The sequence below is a fragment of the Benincasa hispida genome, chromosome 10 (assembly GCF_027475165.1).
Source record: "Benincasa hispida cultivar pf3 chromosome 10, pf3_genome.v1.1, whole genome shotgun sequence".
Classification (NCBI taxonomy): Eukaryota; Viridiplantae; Streptophyta; class Magnoliopsida; order Cucurbitales; family Cucurbitaceae; genus Benincasa; species Benincasa hispida.
Window position 1 is genome coordinate 43,889,593 of NC_143487.1, and position 25,167 is coordinate 43,914,759.

Here is a 25,167-nt window from a genome sequence, read left to right on the forward strand (position 1 = left end):
ATTTGAAATTTGTGTTTTTGTTGTGAATTTACATAAAAGAGACCATTTATCTGTGTTCTGTGAAAAAAAAAATAAATTTAATATCGTCTATATAATTATAGGGATATAGGATCAAACCAAACCAACCATCTCTATTATCATTAAGCTAAATTCATTTTCAGTCTTTTGTTATTATAATGATTTTCGACCTGTACAATAGTTGTACAAAAAATAGTGAAAAAAAAATAATAAGAAATAAAACACTAGAGAATAATTATTTAAACAAGACATAGAAGGCCAAGGTTGGCACACAGCGAGAGAATGAGAGCCATTATTAATGTGTGAAGAAACAGTATAAGTTTAGTAAGCAGAGAGCTCAGTTAGCAATAAAAGCCAAACCAGAAGAAGCAGAGAAGGAAGAAGAAGAAACTGAAATGAAGAAGCAAGAAGAAGAAAAAGATCATGATCAAGAAGAAGGATGCGAGATAAAAACCATAGGAATCAGCTACAAGATCAAAATCCATAACTCCAAATCCCTATTTCTCAAATTCTTCTCTACCGCAAAACCCACCCTCTGCCACCGCCACGTCCTTTCCGACGTCAATTGCCAAGCCAAATCCGCTCAAATCCTCGCCATTGTCGGCCCCAGCGGCGCCGGAAAATCCACTCTCCTCCAAATCCTCGCCGGCAAAACCATCCCTCACGCCGGCTCCCTCCTCCTCAACAACCGCGCTGTCGAACCGTCCCATATCAACCGAATCTCCGGCTACGTCCCTCAAAAGGACTCCCTCTTCCCTCTCCTCACCGTCGAAGAAACCCTGACCTTCACCGCCCGCCTCCGCCTCTCCCTCCCTTCTTCCGACCTCACCGCCAAGGTTACCTCCCTGATCCACGAACTCGGACTGACCCACGTCGCCCACTCCCGAGTCGGCGACGACCGAGTCCGTGGAATCTCCGGCGGTGAGCGGCGGCGTGTTTCAATCGGCGTGGAAGTGATTCATGACCCCAAAGTGCTTATTCTTGACGAACCCACTTCCGGACTTGACAGCACTTCCGCTTTTCAGATCATCGACATGCTGAAATCCACCATGGCCGAAGCTCAACGAAAAACCATCATTCTTAGCATCCATCAGCCTGGATTCAGAATCGTGAAGCTTTTCGATTCCATTCTTCTTCTCTCCAATGGCTCTGTTTTACACCATGGCTCTGTCGAACAACTCGGACTCAACCTCACTCTAATCGGCCTTCAACCTCCCCTTCATCTGAACATCCTCGAATTCGCCATTGAATCCATCGAAACCATTCAACAAACCCCAAATCAAACCCAATTATTAATTCCTCAATCCCAATTAAAAACTCCTAAATTCACCCTGCAACAGCTCTTTCAACAATCCAAAGTCATCGACGAGGACACCATCAAAATCGGAATTCACAAATCAATCCCTTACCATTTTGCCAATTCCCCATTCAAAGAAACCGCCATCCTCATGCACAGATTCTCCAAGAACATAGTCAGAACAAAGGAGCTTTTCGGTTGCAGAACAGTTCAAATGTTGGTAACAGGACTTGTTCTTGGTTCAATTTTCTATAATCTCAAATTCGATTTACAGGGTGCTGAAGAACGCGTGGGATTATTCGCTTTCATACTCACATTTCTATTAACAACCTCAATCGAAGCCCTCCCGATTTTCTTACAAGAAAGAGAGATCCTAATGAAAGAAACGTCCTCAGGGAGTTACAGAGTATCCTCATACGCCATAGCCAACGGATTAGTCTACCTCCCATTTCTACTAATCTTAGCAATTTTGTTCTCAATTCCATTATACTGGCTGGTGGGGCTGAACAGAAATATGATGGCGTTTCTTCATTTCATGTTACTGATATGGCTGATTCTATACACGGCGAATTCAGTGGTGGTTTGTTTCAGTGCATTAGTGCCGAATTTCATAGTGGGGAACTCGGTGATATCAGGGGTAATGGGATCGTTTTTCTTGTTCTCGGGGTACTTCATATCGAACCAGGAAATACCAAAGTATTGGATATTTATGCATTACATATCGGTGTTTAAGTACCCATTTGAAGGGTTTTTGATAAACGAATTTTCGAGGTCAGGGAAGTGCCTGGAAATGATGTTTGGGGAATGTGTAGTGAGAGGAGAGGTTGTGCTAAAGGAAGAAGGGTATGGGGAAGAAAGCAGGTGGAGGAATGTAATGGTAATGGTGGGTTTTGTTTTGATTTACAGATTTGTTTCTTATGTTATTCTCAGATTTCGATGCTCCCACAGGAAAACTGGTTTTGTTTAACAGAAATGAAGAAAGATGAAGAAGATGAAGAAGATGAAGAAGATGGAAGAAGAATCTCTCTCTCTTCACGAGTTTGGATTCGAAAGATGCTCGGTTCACGTGGTAGTTTTAATTGTAGCTAAAAGGTTATACTCACACGTGTTTCTTTGTTTCGTCGGATTTTTTTCCTTCTCTTTCTAACCCACTAAATATGTGTAAAATTTCTTCTAAATTAACATTTGCTGTGTGATTTTGAAGGATATATTATCTTACGTACCTTGGTTTGTAATTTGATCCATATATTCTTAGGAGCTTTGATTTTATTTTTATGTTAGTTCAACATGATTTAGGGGTGGTTCACCCCCAATTTAAGGTAGACGGGGACTACAAGAGTTGTTCCGAGTGTGTGTTAAGAAAATGGGGTAAGAATTTTTTATACCTTATAATCGACTCTCGCTCTTTTTAATATTCTCAATATCTTCACTCGCTGTGACCAACTCTAACACAACTAGAGTCGGTGCTTTCGATTTTCTAGCTAGTAAGTTTTTTACTTTGCAACTTTGCATTTTAAAATTTTCAAGAAGTTATTAGATACAAAATCGAAAATGTAATGTCCTATACAACGTTTAATTTCATATCAAAGAGATTCATGGAGTTTCTATTTTCAAAATGTGATGATTTTTTTATTTTTATTTTTATTTTGAAAGCCAAAATGTAAAGACTTAATGTATAAAAAAAATTGAAAGGTTATGAAAGTCTAAAAAATAAACTTGTAATTTAATCTCTAATTAGTCATATTAAAAGAAATAATAATGGAAAAAAAGTTACCAAAACAAGTTATTATTTTAATCAAATGGGAACTTAAACTTTTATAAGTGTTACCATTTTTAACATTTGTTCAATTTCCACGCCATTGTAATTACTAATTTTAACAAAATGTAAAGTAAAAATCTTAATAATACATGCAAAATTCAATAAAAATATTAAGTTTTAAACAAATTTAAGTTTAATTGATGCACAAATTAATAACTAAGGAATAACCTCGTAACTCACAAATTTCAACATAAATATAATTCTAATGTTATTGTTCTTTCAAATACTATCAGCTTTCTACCATACATATAATTTGTACCATGAATAGCAATAAAATATATATTATAATAAAATAAGTTAAACATAATATATAAATTAACAAAATATAAAATAAGAAATTTCTCTAAACTCTTCATTTTCTCCAATTTTCATGGATTTTACCCAATATGTGTCTTTCAAAACCCACCAAACGCCACTGTTTATAGACAATTTGGCAAGTAAGGGGTGGATTACATGGACACTAAGAATGAGCATTTACAAAACACATAGCTATATACATGGAGTATGGAGGGAGTGACGTTTGACTTTTTGAAACTAAGAATGAGTATATATTTTACACGTGATTTATGATATTTATAATACTCCCCCTTAAATACTCATTATATATATATGAAATATGTCTCGTTAAAACCTTACTAGGAAAAAACCCCTTGGGAAAAAAATCCAGTGAAGGAAAAAAAGTACATATTTCATATAATTTAATACTCTTAAAAAGAATACAATATATTTACTCCCCCTCATGGAAACATCACTTGAGGTCTCTAAGTCGCCGCATTCCAATATTGTACACCAATTTCTCAAAGGTTACGGTTGGTAATGATTTTGTAAATAAGTCGGCTAGGTTATCTTTCAAACAAATTTGTTGTATAGAGATGTCATCATTTTCTTCAAGATCACAAATGTAGAAAAACTTTGATGAAATATGCTTTGTTCTATCTCCTTTATATCCTCCTTTGTTTTGAGATATGCATGATGTGTTGTCTTTATATAATATCGTTGAAAGATTTTTACTATAAGACAAACCATATATTCCACGAATGTGCTAAATCACTGATCTTAGCTACACACATTTTTTACTAGCCTTGTGAATTGCAAGAATTTCAACATGAGTTGAGGAAATAGCCATTATGGTCTGTTTCACTAACACCACGATACAACAATTCCTCCACATGTAAATAGATAACCCGTTTGAGATCTAGCTTTGTATGGATTAGATAAATATCCAAATCTGCATGACCAACAAGATCAAAATTCGATTTATTTGAATAAAAAAAATCCATATCAATCGTTCCATGGAGATAACGAAATATATGCTTAATTTCGTTCCAATTCCTGGTTGGGTTCATGAAAAATATCATCAATGCACACATTCCCATCCGGGCTCATGCAACTAGGTGCTAATTCTCGGTCGAGTTCATTCACAAAGTCGCCAATTCCCAACTAGGTTCATGCACAAATGCACCAAATCCTAGTCGGGCTCATGCAAACTTTATATGAATTCCCGATCGGGCTACTCACCAAGTAAAAAAACAATGGCATACTAATCCATCCAAAATCATACATGACTTTGCAAATCCACCAAAATCGATAAAAATAATAGACATAATTAGTAATAAAAAATCCATACTTCACTTGACTGTATTGAAAGATTGATTGCATGTCGTTTTATTGTGTCCTTGTTGCCCACATTTGGAACAGGTTGACTAAATTCACATGCAGAAGAAAATCTTGTTGTTCGTGGGCGACCTACTCTTAGAACTCTTTTTGGAGGCAATGTTTCAACATCACACAGTTCGATGATTGCTTCCACTCTGAAAAGTGTCCAAATGGATGTATAGGTTCAGCATAAGCAGCTAATACTGATTCGACAGAGTATACCCATGAGCAAAATGAGATAGGATCAATATTCTGAACCCTGCATGTAGCAATCGCGTGTGAACAAGGGAGTTCATAATAATCAAACTTGCGACAAGTGCAAGTTCTTGCGTGAATATTGAAATGGCCTCCCAGACCTCCATTTATGACCTCAAACTCATGTTGGTCAATTGGCCTAACTTCATGTATGTTTGCTCTGTCTACCGTGTCACAAATTATTGCCATTGCATAGTTCGACAGTCTCGACGTACTTTTTGATGCACCCGTCTGACGTCTGTAATACAAGTCTTGTAACCAACCTCTAATATGTCTAGAAATGACGTGATTGGTAACTTTCATGCATATTTTAACACTTTATTTATGCACTCAACGAGATTTATAGTCATTTGATTATACCTTCTATTACATTGGTACACCCTAGCCCACAGCTCAATACCAATATCTTCTAGGTATTTACATGAACATGGATACCCTGCAAATTGACTCCAATGGAAGTTGAACACATACTCATGACTTGCCTAAGCTGTTTTGTCGAAAATATCCAAAATATCTTTATTCTTAAAATCAATTAATACATTAGCTTTCAAGTGATGGATGCAAATACCATGAAATACTTCTGGGAACACTGTGATAATTTCCTTTCTAATGCTAGGATGTTTGTCTTACACGATAACCAAATTATGAACTTGTCCAACTGCACATCTTAACTGTTGAAAAAACCACACCTAAGATTTATCAGTTTCTCCACCAGATATACCAAATACGACTTGGTATATTTGATTGTTTCCATCGCAGACGCAAGCAAATTTAGGTTACTTTTTGTAGGATTCTTCTAGTGCCTCCCTAACAAGCACTAATGTTTCCTCCCTTACCCTCTATGCCTTGTCATAACTTAAACTCACACCATACTCTTGCTTTATATCCTTCACAATGTCCTTCATTCTACATGTGTGGACATTGTCGTACTTAGAGATCTTAAATATTTCATAATTTTTCAATGTAATGGATCGAAGTCTCCATTTGCATTCTTTAACTAAGCATCTAACTTTGTATAATGTTGTGATCGAGTTCTTCACCCTAAACTGAAAGCTACCTCCTAATTTCTAACATAGATTCCACATCTTTAAATCCTTCTTAGATATAAATATGTCACCAATTTCTATATCTTCAGAAGAATAAGACTGACTTGGCATGAAGATTGTGCTACTAGATGTGACAAGTCACAACCCATTTCATGTGGAACATGAGACGAGCCTCCATAGTCTTGTGTTCGTTTTTCTGCATGAGGTATATGATAAGTATTAATATCGGGTTCCTCTCCATCATCATTCTCCCTCCAAGATCAATCGTTGAAATATTGATGTTGATCTACATCATCCCCTAAGTTATGAGTCCCCAAATTATTAGGCGACGAAGTAAGTGATGGGTTAAAATATGTGGGAAAAAATGGACTATCCGACTCCATCTTGCAATTTACTAGCCTAGATGTTCAACGGATTTCTTCCATTCCTTGGATATATGAATTGTTTGGATGAAACCCCTGATTATTCGAGCACTTTGGAAGCGTTGATACGTAAAGAGGTATTACTGAGATCTCTTCCCATGTGAGGAATATGTGTAGATCTACATCATTCCAAATTACAAATGCAGGGCTTTGGATCTCAAGTATACATCTTATAATAAGATTATACTCAACTGAATTTATACCGCTTATCCTATAAACTTCAGTCAGAAATTCATTATATGTCGTTTCAACCTCAATGTCAAACCCTCGCAACTCTTCTCCATCATAATCCTTTTCCCTTTCATTCTAAATGCCATTGAAACAAATCCAAACGCGAGACATTTTCCTATAATTTATAACAAAAATGTATTAATGCAGTTAAAAAAAAGAAAAATAAAAAATAAAACTAACAAGAAAAAAAATTAAACGATCGTCCACCCCGCCGGGTACAACATCGGGCCAAAAAACAGTAAACATATTCTCCATATACGCCCGGCTGGGTCTAGAGTTACCTCTACCGGGCCTCGGACCAAGCCATGTTCCCAGCCCAGTCTCTATCCCCTACCCGGTTCCTATTCCATGTTCTCCTATCCCGTACCCGGTGAAGACTTAGTGACGCCCGGACGGGTGATTTCAACCAATTTCTTTCATACCTGGTAAGGACCTGGTGAACTCCAACCAGGTGATTTCAACCAATTTCATTTATACTCGGTGAAACCCAACCAGGTATCTTAAAAAATTATTTATCGCATTTTTTTAAACTTATTTCAACAATTATTTTATACCTGGTGAAGCCCAGCTGAGTAATTTCAACCAATTTCCTTTGTACCCGATGAAGACCCAATGAAACCCGACCGGGTATCTTAAAAAAATAGTTTTTCTATTTTTTTCATATTTTTTTAAACTTTCAAATATAGGGGCTTTTTGGTATGAGGAAAAAAAAACAATCAAGAAAGCAAGCATAAATACAAGCAAATGAATTCTAACGTGAAAGAAATTATTGAATTATTGAATATATACAAAATGAAGTACACACCTTCCTACGGAGTGTACAAAATTACAACTTTGTGAAATACAAGGACTTGACGAAAAATTACAAATAATTGGAATGTGGGGAATTTTTTATGAGTTAATTTTGGTTGTATAACAATTTTTTGGTGGTAGGTTAGTGGAGAATTTTTTGTGAATTAACTTGGTAGGTTAGTTATTGAAATTTAAAAGCGAGAATTTAATAAGGGGTATAAGAGTAATTATACAACAAAAATTTATGATCGTGGGTAAAAAATAACTTTGTTTTTAAAAAAGAGGTAAAAAATATAAAATTAAACTCCAAAAGGGTCATTTTTGTCAATTTTACAACCATCCCATGAGCTTGGTGCATTGTTTCTCCCAAACCCTAAGACCGGCGATTACTCCGGTGACTACTCCGGCTACGAATCCAGTGGCAATGAAAATGGATTTGTAATTCCATTCAAATTCATCCTCTGTTTCTACCTAAGATTCTTGTGTCTGAAAATGGTCGAATCGCAGTTTCACATCCATTCAGAAATAGATCTCTGTATAATCCTTCGTTACCTATAAAGGAATCTGGTGGAAATGTTTGAATTTGAGCACCAATGGGGATCATTGACACCAACCATTGGAAGAGAGATTCAGTACAGATAGAAACGTCAATCCTGCAAGCTGTGAAGGGATTTTGCCGCTAAGAAAGTTTGTCGAAAGGTCTAAAGACCCCAGCTGGCACTATGAAGACAGTTAAGACTTTGGTGCGTTTCATTTCTTGACCTTTGCTTGTAACTGTTACTGTATTTTGACAATTCACATAACTGAATCTGAAGAAATCAAAGCGAAGGTGATTAGCTCTTGATTTTCTATATTCTTCCCTATCTACCATTACTTTCCACTTTATTAACTGTTTTCCAGGTATATCACCCCTGAAGCTGTTTCCAGATAGATCAATAATTTGCAAGCTAATCCAGGAGCTATTGCTTGATGGACATCCAATCTTCCCATGAAATTGGTTCGATCGAAGAACAAGAATATGCATGGTGGATATGTTCTTCAATTTACATGGAAATATATCATGTATCTAGTTGTTCCCAGGTCTAAAACCTCCAAATCTCGAAAATTGGACAACAAACGAGGTACATGCCCTCCAATTTCATTTTCACTGAGATCAAGAGTTCTTAGACCGCATATACTTGGATCTGTATTAGGAATAAAGACTTTGAATGAGTTTCCTTTCAGATCTAGTACCACTAGATTTGCAGTCATCTCTGTTAGACACTAGGGAAAAATGCCTTCCATACTATTATGTAATAGATCCAGCATCTTAAGATTTATTGATGTGCATATGGATTCAGGAAAAATACCTCGATTTTGATTTCTTGATAGAGAAATAAATACTGCATAATAGATGTACTTTCCGATATCTAGTGGAATAATAGAATTGAAACTGTTGTTGGAGTAATCCAAATAATAGGCAGATGGAGGGAAGTGTTGGGAGTGGTGTCCTAATTCTCCCAGGGCCTCGTTGTTTGTAATGATACACATTGTTTTATGAATAAAATAACTATTATTTCATTCTGGCATTTACTCATATCCAATAAACAAAGATCCATGGTTATCTTATGTAAACTTAAGCATGTATATGTGATATACAAGTGGATCATGCTTTAAGTGATAATCTAAATAGGTCTGTAGTATAAGGATTAAGGTAGGATACCTTATCCTGGTGACACTACGGATACTACCCGTTTTGTAGAGGTTTACAAGTGTTGTAAAAAAAACTACAACAGATGGTAGATCCTGGCCATTCATTGGAGACATGCGGCAGGGGTGTCCTATACAAAGAGTTTGTATAAGACCGGACCACGAGATGACTAGACTCTGTATATAACGCCGTTGATACTAGAGACTTACATCTCACCTAAACGACCATAGGTGACATGACCTCAATCCTGAGTGTTTTGGGAACTCCTGTTTTTTAGGGCGGTCCTTTGATTAGTATGAGTAATAGTGACCAGATTGCCAACTCAACATGCCTACCTTTTTGGGAACTTTTCTGATCTGGGAGCTGGGAACTCAGTTACACAAGATGAAATTCACTCCTTCCCCGAAGCAGGTAAGTAGATAGATTGCTCTCTTAAGGGCTGATTTCGAGGTTTGAACATAGTGGCCACAGCTTCTTTTTGGAAGAGAGGACTCATTCATAGTAGGACTATAACTTATGTTCATTAGAGGATTCAGTGGTACTTAAGAAGTTAGATGTAACTACAGTGGCATAACGATTATTGGCCGAGCTGTACTTACGAGTAATCTGTGAAGGGTTGTCGCACTGTTGATTGGTTAAGATGAACATATAATATATCTGTAATAAGGAGAGTTCAGCTGTCGGCCTTTAGTGGAGTGTTTGACAGTTAACGGATGGTGGATCCCGTGACTAAAGAGTTTAGTCAGTTATTCACATACCGTTGGAGTTTCGAGCTACGGGTCCATAAGGTCACCTTGGTAACTCAATGGATTCAAGCTGAGGATCGGTTCTTGGTGTTGATTTGAAATGTTCAAATTGACAAGAGGTAATTCGATTATATATGATATGATCAATATGATGTATGAGATATATCTAGTAGAGGATTAATGCAAATGAGATTTACAATAAGTGCATGGAATAGAAAAAGAGTTATAGTTTATATGTTTCATGAGATGAAATATTAAAACTATAGGTTATAAATATATTATGGTAAGTTAGTTATTATTTATATTTATAATAATATTGATTATTGGATAATTATCTCTTTTTCTTTAATAACCAATTGAGTGAGACGTTATTGGTGGTTTCATGGTAACCGTGAGATAAAAGAAAAAATGTTTTCATAATTTTAGTAAGAAAGGAAAAAAAATTGTTTTGAGATTTTCAATATCGGAAATTACTCACGGAGAAGTTGTCAAGTAAATAAGATTTACTAAGCGACAACTTAGAGTTAGCTAAACGATCATGGAGTGTTTTTAAACGATAGACACTCAACTTAGCGATGAGCTAAACGATCGCATAGCTTTTCCTAAACGATTGGGCATCGACCTATACGATAGGTTCTTCCATCTCCCACTTGCTCAATCGTTTACACATTATGTTTCCTCCCATTTTATGCCTCAAATCCAAGTCCACATAGAGCCCACCCTTTGGATTCTCACACCGAGAATACCAAGGTAACCTTTTTGGTGGTGTCATACTCAACTCGACATTGTCGAGGTCCTGTGGAGGCTGTTCGTGGTGTTCGGGTTGTTCGTGACCTTGGCGATCGCTTAGTTCGAGTGCACGGTGTTCGTGCAGTGTAGCGATCGTGTTGGACGAGCATTCGTGTGTTGCTGTGTTGCTATGATCGAGCGTTCATGATCAAGGAACTCGAAGATGAGTCTACAAAAGTGTGTTGATTCTTGTCCTTGATCATTTGTATAGCATGTTGTAATTTATATATTTCGCATAACCGTATGTTTATGTTTGTGATTGTAATTGTAAAGTTCATATACGATTGTAATTTGGAATGATTTTTCCGCTGCTTATGGAAATCCTCGTGTTCGATTTCCTTCAAGAAGAATGTGAATGACCCTTGAAATTTGTTGGAATGCAGGTCAAGAAGGTTCAAATGGGAAGAAATGTTCTGTGGCAAACCTTCGAAACCCACGAGAGAGTTGTGAGAAAGATTTAGATGAAGGAGACTTCCAAGTTCCCAAATCCAAAGAGGTATTTCTCCTTGAAATTCATCATTATCAGAGAGACCAAGATTGACAAGGTTGGATTGGTTTTTCAAGAAGTCAGGAAACCTTCTTATTTAGCAAGAAGCCAACTCTAATACTGTCATTTGAGGAAAGGCAGAGAGGGTAGAACTAATATTTTCTGTTTCAACTGATAAGTTGTTGCTTCACAATTCAAGTCTTGATAAATTCTTCAGCTGTTCGAACGTGTTCATATTGAACTTTCCAAAAAGTTTGTTGAAAGAAAGTGAGAGAATCTTAAGACCTTGTCGTTCGAGAAATGAAAATGGGAATGGACCTTCTAACAGATTACTCTGCATACAAAGATAGTGGTGCTTCCATCGCTTAGATTTAAGGCGATAGGGTTTCGAAAAAGAAAGATGACACGCTGGTGAGCTCCTTCAAACTACTGTTAAATTGATTCGAGATGGAGTAGAGATAACGGAACATTTCCAGTGAACGAATTGTTATGTAAATCAAGACTAACAAGATTGGAAAGCTTTTCCCATTTAGTGGAAAGCCAGGTACCATTCAACAGATTATAAGCAAGCCTTAAGATAGCAAGATTCTTCATTAATGAAAATGATGGGATTGAGCCAACTAATCTGTTCCTTGAAAGATCCATTTATGTGAGTTGTGTGAGCTTTGCTATGGTATTTGGGATCAATCCACTAAACATGCAACTTTCTAAGTCTAATATGGTCAAGTTCTCAAACGACCCAATAGAATCTGGCACTGTCCCAGAAAATTTCCTGCTGTGGAGGACCAGAGTTTGAAGGGGCTCATTGAATTGAAAATCTGGAAGAGAACCTTGCAGCAATAAATTATTAGATAGGTCCAGAGTTTGAAGAATTGGTACCTTGAATACACTTTGTGGAAATTCTCCAAGCAATCCTGAATTGCTCATATTCAGTGAAGTCAAATTAGAGAACTCCAAAATTTTCAGGAACCAGGGAGGTCAAGTTGTTATTCTCTAAATGAACTGATGGATTTCGAAGCTTCACAAGGGAAGAATGGAGAGGTCCTGAAAGAAAACATCTCGACAATTTCAACACACTCAAATTAGGCTGTGAAGATGATAAGACCTTCCACCATTCCCTTCCTCCTGCTGATAAATCTACACCATCTAGAACTAGCTCACTCAAACTGTTCAAATTCTGAACAAGAGTAGCCAAATTCGGATTCTCGAGTTTCAATCGAAAAATTCGTAATGTGAAATATGAGCTAGAAAGATTGAGGCTAACCAACCTTGTCAAGCTTGAAATCCCAAGAGGGAGTTGGCCACCAAATCCTGAATCAGACATATTACTAGAAAAAATGAAATCGTATTCTAGAATTGAGAGTTGACAATTCCAATCGAGAAATAGTCTTAACATAACATTCTCAAAATAGTCTTAATATAACATTCTCAAAATAGTCTTAGCATAACATTCTCAAAACATTACAACAACCCAACATTGAAAACTGTCTAATTGTTCAAAATTCCAAAATGTCTATATAAAAGATATCGATCTTTCTCAAAACATAAAACTCTTAACACAAGAAAGGACACAAGGGTACGATAGATGATATAAAGTTTCTATCCCAAAAGGTATTGTTAAAATGTGAACAAAAAACCTAGCTCCTTCCTCAACTCTCTGTCTCTTCACACTCTGTCCAAAACTACAAAAAGCAGTTTTAAAAGTTGTTACAAATTGTTTCTTGTTCTTTTAACTGCATGTATAAAATATCATAGTGTAAAAAATAAGTTCAGTTTTTGTGTTTCATTCTTTCTGTGAGAAAAGGTCAGTGAATATTTAAAAAGATGGAGCTGAAAAATGAGAGAACTTATCTGTATATTTTGTAATCTTGAAGTATTTTGAATAAAAGCTTGAAGATCTATTTCAACAGTGGATGTAGGTGGATCAAAACACTGAGCCACTATACTTACTTATGAGTGTCTACTTCTCTTCTTCTTTGATTTCCTAGTCATGCATGCTTAGAATCTTTGTTCTTGAGCTCAAGATCTCCATCAACTCACCTAAAAATTGAAGAACATAGATTGGTAAGTAGAGAGCTCTTCTAAACCCTAACCTTGAACAACTTTCAGTCGAAAATGAAATGAAAGAGGAGAAAAAAAAATTTTACTTCACTTTTATTTTCCCCATGAGTAATGTGGCAAGAAGAGGACCTCATACACAACATATATTTTAATATTTTAAATCAACTCAACTTATCTCTTTTTTGGGCTTTTCAATTTAATTTCGTCTGGGCCTGTTTTATCAACTGGTATCAGAGCTTGGTTAGCTCTTCTTGGTGTTCTTGAAACCTCATAACAGTTTTCTTGAAGCTCTTGAGAGATATTAGATCATTTCTTGAAATTCTTGAGATAGTACAAATCAGATTCTTGTAGTTCTTGGGATGGCCACTGCTAAATTCGAAATTGAGAAGTTTAATGGAATAGAAGACCTTGTTCTTTGGATAAAAAGGCTCAAAAGCATTTTTGAGTTCTCAAAAGGGCTTGAAAGCCCTGGATGATCCAAAGATCCTGCCTGCTACTCTAAGTGCTGAAAATAGACAAAATATGGAAGAAATTGCCTATGGAACAATGATTCTTAATATTTCAAATAATGTTCCAAGACAAGTCATAAATGAAGATACTGCATATGAAGTTTGGGAGAAATTGAAGACTCTCCATGACAAAAAGGATCTACCAAACAAGTTGTACATTCGAGAAAGGCTCTTCTCTTTTAAAATGAATCACTCCAAGTTCTTGAATGAAAATCTAGATGAATTCAAGTGACTTACAAATGAATTTAATCAATCTCGGGAGAAATTAGGAGCAGAAAGTGAGGCTTCTTTGTTGATTAACTCTCTTCATGACACCTATAAAGAGGTAAGAATAGTTTTGAAGTATGGAAGAGAGACTGTGACATTAGACATTGTAATTATAACCCTAAGAAGTAGAGAATTAGAGTTGCAGGCAAAAGTAAAGAGTACTGGTGGTGCTGAGTCCCTGTTATCTAAAGGCAAGAATCAGTTTAAAAAGAGTTTTTTCAATAAGAACCAAAAAGTTCATAGAGAGATGTCAGTTTTGAAATGCTTTATCTATCATAAAGACGGGCATTTAAAGAGAAATTGCTCTGAAAAGGGGAAAAGATTAGAAAAGAGATGATAACAGAAGATATAAGCCATATGGTAGAGATGATTCAACCAGAAATAGAGACTTCAGAAGTGATGATTAAAGGAAGTCAAAGGAGTATGGGAGAAATCAGAGAGCTGCTGGAGAGGAAACCTATTGATGTTCTTGATGTTACAAATAAGAAGGCCATGGACACTGAAACTGAGAAGAGAGACTGGGTCTCAGACTCAGGATATACCTATCATATGACTTCCAAAAGGTGCTAGTTTGTTGATTACAAATCAGAGGAAGGAGACTCAGTTTACATGGAAAATAACAATGAGTGTGAAATCATTGGTAGAGGCTCAGTATTGCTAAAACTCTCAGACAGTAGGGAATTACTTTTAACAGATGTTAGGTATATTCCAAAGCTCAAGAGAAATCTCATTTTTTTAGGCATGCTTGATGAACAGGGTTGTACATTCACTGGAAAAAAAAAAAGCTTTGAAGATAGAAAAACAGGGAAGGATAATCCTTGTTGGAAAGAAAATTGATTGTTTTTATGTTTTAAAGAAGGTTAATCAACTTAAGTATGCTCTACTATTAGAAATTGAGAAGGACGGTGAATTTGATTTGTGGCATCGAAGACTTTCACAAATTAGTGAAAGAGATCTGAACGAAATCTTGAAGCAAGGTTTGATTTAGTCTAAAGGTACTAAAAGGCTCAGTTTCTGTGAACATTGTATGCTTGGGAAGTCCAAGAGATTGAAGTTCACAAAAGAGGTTTATTCTACCAAGGCCATCCTTGACTATATTCATGGAGATCTATGGGGTTCTGCAACAAACCCTTATTGGGGAAGCTCTAGGTACTTTCTATCTCTTATTAATGACTTCTCTAGAAAAGTGTGGATCTATTCCCTCAAATCTAAAGATCAAACCTTTGAATGTTTTAAAAACTGGAAGATCAAGGTAGAAGCTCAATTTGAGAAGAAAATTAAATTCTTTGGAACTGATAATGGCCTACAATTTTTAGGGAACAATTTAAACTCTCTTTGTGTTGTGTGTGGAATAATAAGACACAGGACATTAGCCTGTACTCCTCAACAGAATGGAGTTGTAGAGAGAATGAATAGAACACTGATGGAAAGGTTAGGTGCATATTGTCTGAAGCAAAAGTAGTAGAGGATTTTTTGGCAGAAGCTCTAGCTGCAGCTAACTTTACAATCAACAGAAGTTATAGTGTTTCTATTGAAATGCAAACCCCTGAAGAAAAATGGAGAGGAAATGATAACTTGTAGAAATACAAGTTATTGTCTCTCGAAAGCTGGAATAATCAGGATTCTTAATAACAAAATCTCATCTTTCTTAAAGGAAAACGCATGGAATCCTTCAGGCATAACTAACCTTTACAAAAACATTCTTTTTGACAAATTTGCATCACTAACGCATTTTATCGTAGGATTTCATTAAATTTTACTAAGTGTCGCATGCGCAACTAACCCAAAGGCATGCGTTTGAAGAGTTCCAACGCATAACAGATACTTTAGTTCAAGTTGTTCCTGTCAAATCACCACTTGCAAGTACGGGCATCTAAATGTCGACGTCTGAAAAACAACTGAGATGGAAGGCAGCTAAACAGGGTATTGAAATTAATGTTGTCATATCATAAGTTATTGAGGGAGAACACCTATAAATAGAAGACTTGCACCCGAAAAATGAAGCACTCAACATAGAGAGCATAACACAGCATAACATAGAGAGCTTAGAATAGAGTAGTGCTGCTGCAAGAAGATCATAGGAGGAAAAGAACCATCACCATTGTTGATCAAGGAGAATTGAAGAGAACCAAACTCGAAAGAGACTTTTCTTCATTTATTTAACAAGTTGGTTATACACACATTAAGATCAAGCCAAAGAGGACAAGAAATCAAACTCTGCGTCTTGACTCATTCTCTTTTTACTCTATTTCCATTCGTCATTCATGCGATTAAGTGTGTTATTCTAAAGACAATTTCAATCTTTATAAAATTGTACATTTAATCCATTCACTTGCCTTTACTTATAATCTACCATGTTAAATGCGTTTGTGACTTTGTGCATGCTAAAATTCTAAAAGCTTTAATCATTCTGATCATTTGGTTGAAGTTATCTCAGCTACACTATTCGAGAGAATAGGATAGCTAGAAACGCATCAAGTCAAAATGCACAGTAGCTCTAGAGATAAAGATACTTGTAGTTCACTGTTTTCTGTATCCAATGCATGCACCCTAGAGATAAGAACATGTGGCATTTGCATTGAGAAATGTTAAATGAATAGATAGATAGAAACCCAACACATTGACATGCACTTGGTTGTAAGCACGCATCCTTCATCTTCATTCTTGCCTACTCTTTCTTGTCTATCTTACTTGGATCAATGCATTCACTTATCACTTAGCACCATTCCTTCATTGAACCCTGTATTTCACTTGAACTCCTGTTTCTTCTTGTACGCAAGCAGTTAACGTAGTGTAGATAACCTTTTTCAGCATTTATTTAGAACCCCTCTACATCCATGGAATGTAAGGCTTGCGTTAGTCTGACCTAAATCCCTGTGTTCGACCTTAGACTTACCAGAAACCTGAATTAGATTTATACTTGGATCTAGCTCAGGTAAAGCTTGTATGCATCATCTAGTGAATGTAATGCATCATCCATTCTTCTCAGATAGAGAAGTCATTCTCCATTCATCTTCATTCACATTAATCTTATCTTCCATTTCCACTCATTATACACTTCTAGCACACATCACGAAACCACAATCAGGAACATCCCCTAATCTGTCAATCCTAAAGCCTTTTGGATGCACTGCCTATGTTCATATTAAGCAAAGCAAGTTGGAACCTAGAGCTATAAAATGCATGTTCATAGGGTATCCTGAAGGAGTAAAAGGCTTCAAATTTTGGGATTTTAGCTCTAATAGAAGTTTAATCAACAGAGATGTAATCTTCAAGGAGAATGAGTCCTATATGGATTCTGAAATGGTAAGGCAATCAGTTAAGCAAGATCAATTTGACCTTTCTTCCAACTCACATGTTGAAGTTCATCCTAAGATTGAAACCTCTATAACAAGAGATGAACAAGGAAAACCCTCAGATGTTCCAAGAACTTCTAAAGAAAGAACTGAAAGGCAAATTAAGAATCTAAAAGACTATCTTCTTTCAAGAGATAGAGAAAGAAGGACCACCATAATCCTTTCTAGATTTACAAGGGCTGATTGCATTTCTAATCACTCTATTGATGATGACAGTGAAGAAACTAACAGATTTAAAGAAGCCCTTAATAGTGAAGAGAGAAATGAATGGCTTTCAACTATGAAGAGTGAAATTGACTCACTTTATAAAAATAATATGTGGGAGCTGACTGATAAACCACTTAACAAAGGATTCATTCCTTGTAAGTGGGTTTATAAGAAGAAATACTTGGGACAAAACAATCAAGAAGTGAAATATAAGGCCAGGCTTGTTGCCAAGGGTTTTAAGCAGAAAGAGGGAGTTGATTATACAGAGACCATCTCTCTAGTGGTGAAACGCACCTCAATCAAGGTTCTCCTTTCTATTGTGGCCTGTGAAGACCTTGAATTAGAGCAGATGGATGTTACTATAACTTTCCTAAATGGAAGTTTGGAGGAAGAAATCTATATGGAGCAGCCTAAGGGTTTTGAGGTTCAAGGGAAGACAGAACTTGTTTGTAAGCTGAATAGGTCCCTATATGGACTAAAACTATCTCTTAGGTGCTGGTACAAGAGGTTTGATGTTTTCATCCGCAAAATAGATTTTGTGAGAAGCATATATGATCCTTGTGTCTATTACAGAAAGCTTTCAAATGGTAGTCTAATCTACTTATTGTTGTATGTAAATGACATGTTATTGGTAGAGAAATGTATGTCTGAACTAAATGAGATTAAAGATCAATTGAACGCTGAATTCGAAATGAAAGACCTAGGGTCAACTAAAAGAATCCTAGGTATGGAAATCATAAGACAGAGAAGTAAAAGGGAATTATTCTTATCACGGAGTCATTATACTCAAAAGGTGCTAGACAGGTTTAATATGTCTAATGCTAAATCAGTAACCACTCCTATGGGTCAACAATTCATGTTATCTACCAAGGACTCCCCTAAGGATCCAACTGAGAAACAAGCCATGTCTAATGTTCCTTATTCTAATGCCACAGGGAGTTTAATGTATTTGATGATGTGCATTAGACCTGACCTAGCCTATAGTTCAAGTCCAGTTAGTAAGATACATGGGAAACCCTGACAATGGAAGCTACCAAATGGGTATTTTTATACCTAGTGGGATCTGTAAATAAAGGCCCATTATATACAGCCTCTAATGAACCTAAGTTACTCCTAAAAAGGTATGTTGATGCAGATTTTGCAGGGAACAGTGATAACAGGAGGTCCCTAACAGGTTACTTCTTTATGTTAGGAGGAAACCTTATAAGCTGAAAATCTACCCTACAATCAGTAGTTGCTCTATCAACTACTAAGGCTGAGTTCATAGGAGTAACAGAAACAATCAAAGAAGCAATTTGGCTACAAGGTTTAGTTACTGAGCTAGGCTACATATAAGAATTAGTAGAACTATTATGTGATAACCAAAGTGCAATCCATTTAACTAAAAATATGTAATATCATGATAGAGCAAAATACATTGATGTAAAACTTTTCTTTGTCAGAGACATCATCGAGAAAGGAACAATCATTATACAGAAGGTAAAAATGGTAGATAACGCAACTGATTTCTTAATCAAAGCCTTACCAAGACCTAAGTTTGATCACTGTCTAAATCTATTCAAAGTAGTAGATATAAAAAGGGGAAAATAATTACCGAATGTCGAATATCTTCAAGAGGTTTTTGCTTTAAGAAGGAGATTTGTTAAAATGTGAACAAAAAACCTAGCTCTTTCCTCAACCCTCTGTCTCTTCCGACTCTGCCCAGAACTAACAGAAAGTAGTTTTAGAAGTTGTTACAAACTGTTTCTTGTTCTCTCAACTACATGTATAAAATGTCACAGTGTAAAGAATAAGTTCAATTTTTGTGTTTCATTCGTTCTGTGAGAAAAGGTCAGTGAATATTTCAAAAGAGGGAGCTAAAAAATGAGAGAACTTATTTGTATATTTTGTAATCTTGAAGTATTTTGAATAAAAGCTTGAAGATCTATTTCAACAGTGAATGTAGGTGGAATAAAACATTGAACCACTATACTTTTGAGTGTCTGCTTCTCTTCTTCTTTGATTTCCTAGTCATGCATGCTTAGAATCTTTATTCTTGAGCTCAAGATCTCCATCAACTCACCTACAAAACGAAGAACATAAAATGGTAAGTTGAGAGCTCTTCTAAACCTTAACTCTGAACAATTTTCAGTCGAAAGAAATAAAAGAGGAGAATTTTTTTTTTACTTTACTTTTGTTTTCCCCATAAGTAATGTGGCAAGAAGAGGACCTTACATACAGTAGATATTTTAATATTTTAAATCAACTCAGCTTATCTCTTTATGGGCTTTTCAATTTAATTTCCTTTGGGCACGTTTTATCAGGTAGAATTGTGAACAATTGTACCTACTGTAATGCCAAATAGCGTATCAAAGACTCCAAAGTCTATTTTAATGCCATAACATTTTGATAGAAAAATTGGAGCCAAACACATCCCTTCCATCCACTTGATGAATTCACAGGTCCACCCATGAAACTAGAAACATAACAGCAACCCAATGTAATTACAATTTGATTAACAGTCTTCAAAGCCTTCCATTTCTTAGTCAAATGGAACTAGGTTGATATTTGTATTTGTCTACAAATGTACACTATAGGTAATATGATCATCCTACACACGAAAAGATAAACTATGTAAGTGCGGTAGTCCTCAAAGTCTTCAACCTCTTCCTTATTGAAGCCCAAAAATCCTAAAATAATTGTATGTCCTAAATCCTCGTAATTTTATGTTAATTGAATCAATGGTTGATTAATTTTATATTACTTGTGCAATAATCCATTAACCTAAGATCCAAGGTTATCTGATGTAACTTAAACATGTATGTGGAGACACATAGGTGGATCATGTTTAAGTGATAACCTAAATGGTCTATAGTATATGAATAAGATTGGATGACTTATCCTGGTAACACTATTGATACGACCCGTTTTGTAGTTGTTACAATTGTTGTAAAGTACTATAAATGATCTGACCCTGATCATTCTTATGGAGACATGTGAGCGGACATATCTTATACAAAAGAGTTTGTATAAAGACCAGACCACGAAATGTTAAGTCTCTCTTTATAACGTTATTGCTAGAAGAGATTTACAATTCACCAAGATGACCATAGGTGACTTGACCTTAATCCTGAATTAGTTGTGAACTCCTACCTATGAGGGCAATCCTTTGATTTGTATAGGTGAGAGTGGCCAGATTCGCTGACTCAATAAGCCTACCATTTTGGAGATTTGTCTGATTGAGAGTTGGGAACACAACTACACAAGAAGAAATTCACTCATTCTCTATAGTTAGGATAAAAAGATAAACTGCTCTCATAAGAATTAATTCTGGGGCTTGAACAATGAGGCGCCTCACCCTCTTCTGGCCTGAGTAGCATTCGGTCATAGTTGGACTATGACTAATTGTTCATTAGAGGGATTAGTGGTACTTAAAAAATTAGATATAACTACAAGGGTAAAACGGTAATTTGACCCAGCTGTACTTACGAGCAATTTGTGAAGGGTCAACACACTGTTGATTAGTTATATCTAATGGACACAAAAATATATCTATAGTGCAAAGAGTTCAGCTGTCAGTTTTTAGTGGAATGATCGACAGTTAATGAATGATTAATTTGATTAAAAAAGTTTAATCAATTAATCTCATATTATTGGAGCTTCAATTTATAGGTCTATAAGATCTCCTCGTTAGCTTAATGAGGACTGATGAGAATCAAATTAATTTTGATTTAATTTGAATTGTTCAAATTAATTAAAGGAAATTAATTATATAAGCTACAATTAAATAATGTATATTTATACGTTATATAGTTTTATGAGAAAAATAAATATTTGAATATGTTTCAAATATTAATTATATGAATATTATTCATATAAAATCTATATGTTAAAATTTAATGTGAACATGATTCATATTAAATTTAAATAGTTTTATGAGAGAAACAAATATTTGAATACCATTTAAATATTAATTATGTGAATATGATTCACATAGAAACTACATATTATAATTAATATGAATATGATTCATATTAAATTTATATAGTTCGTTGAGAGGGGTTGTTATTTGAATATGATTCAAATATTAAATTTATATGAATGTGATTCATATAAAATCCTTTGACTTTCTCAATAATAAAGCCTTTGACTTTTGTATTCGTTTGCCAAATCTTGTTCAGTTCCATCCAAGCTCGGTCCGCAACTTCCACCAGCTCCGGGGTCTCGGCCTGATCCCCTCATTTCTTTCTCAATTGCAGGGGACGCTGGCTCGAGTTCTAGTAATAGAGATTATCATTCTCCTTCAGTTAAAATCAATATGAATGTGATTCATATTAATATCTTACGTTATTTGAGAGAATAATAAACTATGGTTTATGTTATATGTGATATAACATTAACTATATGTTATGTATGTTATATGTGATATAACATATAGTTTGTATATATATTAAGTGGTTGTAATATATATATATATATATATATATATTAAATTCAGAATTTTGAATTTGAATTTAATTTAACTAAAATTTAAGGGGAGGGAGTAACTCCCTCACCCATTATTTTCTAAAACAGGCTCTCACATAAAAAATTGTGGGAGGAGAGAGAAAGGTCTCTCACTCCCTCTCTCTGATTCTCCTTCTCTTCGAGTTCCGAGTTTTCTATAGAATATTTCTAACAGAAAACTCTCTCAATCTTCCCATTCCCTCATGCCAAAATTAAGTGTAAGCCCACACCTCTGCACAATTCTCGTCCTTGAGTATAACTGGGAAGACTTTGTGGTGGTGTCCGGTTGTGGTGTTCGTGAGATCGGGAGAAGACAACACTAATTGGAGAGGAAAGCAAAGAATTGGTCGTCAAAGGTAAGTGATCTTTGGATCTCTTCTTCCTCTTACTTTGTTTTTCCAATTAATTGCATGCTTAATTAGAATGCTTTCCGTTCTCTGTGATTTGCATGATTCTATAAAATTAAAATTGTGCTCAATGATTGCTTCCGTTTTGGGGAATTCCAATCCTTCATTTTAAAGGTGTCGGGAGAGGGTTTTAAAACCCTCAATCCCACCCCCAATTTTCCCCCTAAATCACGTCTCCCTTTCAATCCCACCCCAAATATTCATTCCCCCTTTCTTTAAATCCTCGTTCTAGCAAAACTCACCTCGTCGAAACTCCTGTAACTAGAACAAGCAAACAATTTTCTGCTACTCGCCGTCACTCACCATCAATCGCCCAACCGGAACTGCCAAATCACAAACCCACTCTGTCAGTTGCCGAATCTACCAGTTGAGTCGCTTGATATACCAGCTAATCGTCGAATCTGATCCAACTGTCTGATCGGACCTGCCAACCTGCCTCATTGTGTAGAAAGATAAACTTCTCAATGCTCTTAAAAATAATATTGAAGATAAAATTTATGGATAGGCTCTATAGTGTCAAGCCATATGATGTGTTGTTTATGACTTATTAAAGAATGGTAAAATTATGAATATCCCTCTATGGTTTTCGAAGTTTCAATTTGGTTCTTATGATTTTAAAAGTTTCTAGTTGATTTTTATGGTTTGGGCATGATATATGCCTTGATCTTCAATTTCTTGCTTGTACTCTATCATTTATTGCTTGTTTGTGGAAAATATTAATAGCACAAATTTCAAATATCTTTTTTGTTTTGTTTTTATTTTGTACACCAAGGGAGTTTTAGTTTTGATTTTAAATTAACGCGTTTTAATTTAAATAGATTCTTTTTCCTATTTGTAGATTTTGGTTGAAATCAAATTTGAAATTTGGGTTTGTTGTGATTTGATTACATTAATTGATTTTTTGTTTTAATTTTTTATGTCAGGTGTATTCTATTTTGGTTCACTAAGATTCCGTTTAATAACATTCTCGTTTCTTGTTTTTATTTCTCATTTTTTAAGAAATTGGCCTGTTTGATAATCATTCATGTTTTTTGTTCCTAAAATTTAAGAAACATTCCTAAAAATGGGACCAAAATTGAGGAACTACAAAAAGTAGGTTCTCCTATTCCATTTATATTTAATTTATAATTGTTTCTAAATTATATTTAAGTGTAAATTTGGTTAGGTGGTGAAGGGGTATGCTTCTTAATTTCATGGTCTTGGAATCAAATCTTAGGTGAGAATTTTTAATTTTATTTTTCTTTCTTTCTTTTATATTCCTTTTTTCTCTATATTTTTTAATATTTGTTTTATAATTATTTCTTTCTTTTATTTATATTTGATGTTTTTTTAATTATTTTTTATATCTATATGTTAATTTAATTTTTTTATTTTTAATTTTCTAAATCCCATGCTAAGTTCATATCTATTTCCAACATGACATTCTATTCTCAGAACAGTTAACATAACATTCTCAAAACAATAACATTCTCAAAATAGTCTTACATAACATTCTCAAGACATTACAACAACCCAACATTGAAAACCGTCTACTAGTTCAAAACTCCTAAATGTCTACATAAAAGACATGGATCATTCTCAAAACATAAATTTCTTAACACAAGCAAGGACAATGAGATATGATGAATGATATAAAGTCTGAATCCCAAAGGATACAATTGTGTCAACAATTGCACCTACTGTAACACCAAATAACACGTCAAAGACTCCGAAGTCTATTTTAATGTCATAACATTTTAATAGAAAAATTGGAGTCAAACACATCCCTTCCATCCACGTGATGAATTCACGGGTGCCACCCATAAATCTAGAAACATAACAACAACCCAATGTAATTGCAATTTGATTAATAGTCTTCAAAGGCTTCCATTTCTTAGTCAGGAGGAATTGGGTGATATTTGTATTTGTTTACCAATGTACACTATAGGTAGTATGATCATCAAACATACGAAAAGATAGACTATGTAAGTGCGATAGTCCTCAACCTCTTCCTTAGTGAAGCCCAGAAATCCTAAAATGGTTGGAATGACAACCTCACTATTGAACTCGACACAATCTAGATAATAAATATTAGAGAAATTGCATTGTATGACAAATACATTTTAAAAAACCAAAGTCATGACTTCAACTTTTTTGTAATTGCAGATGTGGTAATCACATAGCTATTTAGGCAGAAGTAATTACATAACAATCACATAGAAATCAGATAACAATCAAATTTTTAGGCAGAAGTTTTTTTGACATGTTTGCAAAAAAGCAAAACCTAAGGACACGCACCATCATGTGTTTGTATCTAGATGATTTGTTAATTTTTGGATTAAACTTGTACGTTATAGATGATGTGAAATACTCATTGAGTGCAAACTTTGAAATGAAAGACTTAGGAGAAGCAGATGTAATCTTATGCATAAAAGTGAGTAGGTCTGAAAAGGAAATTACTGTAGATCAATCTCATTATATAGAAAAGATTCTAAAGAAATATAATTACTTTGAATGTAAACTAGCATGTACTTCTTATGACCCTAGTGTTAAGTTGTTCAAGAACACTAGTGACGGTGTTAATCAATCCGAGTATGCAAGCATCATAGGCAGTCTTAGACACTGTTGACTTCACTAGGCCTGATATA

The 25,167-nt window shown here is 35.2% G+C and overlaps 1 protein-coding gene, 1 long non-coding RNA gene and 1 pseudogene across 2 annotated transcripts; 1 reads left to right on the forward strand and 2 right to left on the reverse strand.

The window, feature by feature from the left end:
- Window positions 1–277: 277 nt before the first annotated feature.
- On the forward strand, window positions 278–2,550 carry ABCG5 (ABC-2 type transporter family protein). Its single transcript, XM_039046310.2, has one exon. The coding sequence runs from the start codon at window positions 414–416 to the stop codon at window positions 2,280–2,282; it is 1,869 nt and encodes a 622-aa protein (XP_038902238.1). The 5' UTR covers window positions 278–413; the 3' UTR covers window positions 2,283–2,550.
- Window positions 2,551–7,720: 5,170 nt separating this feature from the next.
- LOC150033389 (receptor-like protein 6) lies at window positions 7,721–12,572 on the reverse strand (annotated as a pseudogene).
- A 46-nt stretch (window positions 12,573–12,618) lies between these two features.
- On the reverse strand, window positions 12,619–19,776 carry LOC120088391 (uncharacterized). The gene is made up of 4 exons (XR_005484912.2): window positions 19,621–19,776; window positions 19,243–19,355; window positions 13,199–13,288; window positions 12,619–12,930 (listed from the first exon to the last, which is right to left on the reverse strand). It is a non-coding gene; the product is annotated as an uncharacterized LOC120088391 (long non-coding RNA).
- Window positions 19,777–25,167: the final 5,391 nt, after the last annotated feature.

Coding starts and splice junctions, on each gene's coding strand:
- ABCG5 (XM_039046310.2), top strand. CDS start 414: ATGAAGAAGCAAGAAGAAGAAAAAGATCATGATCAAGAAGAAGGATGC.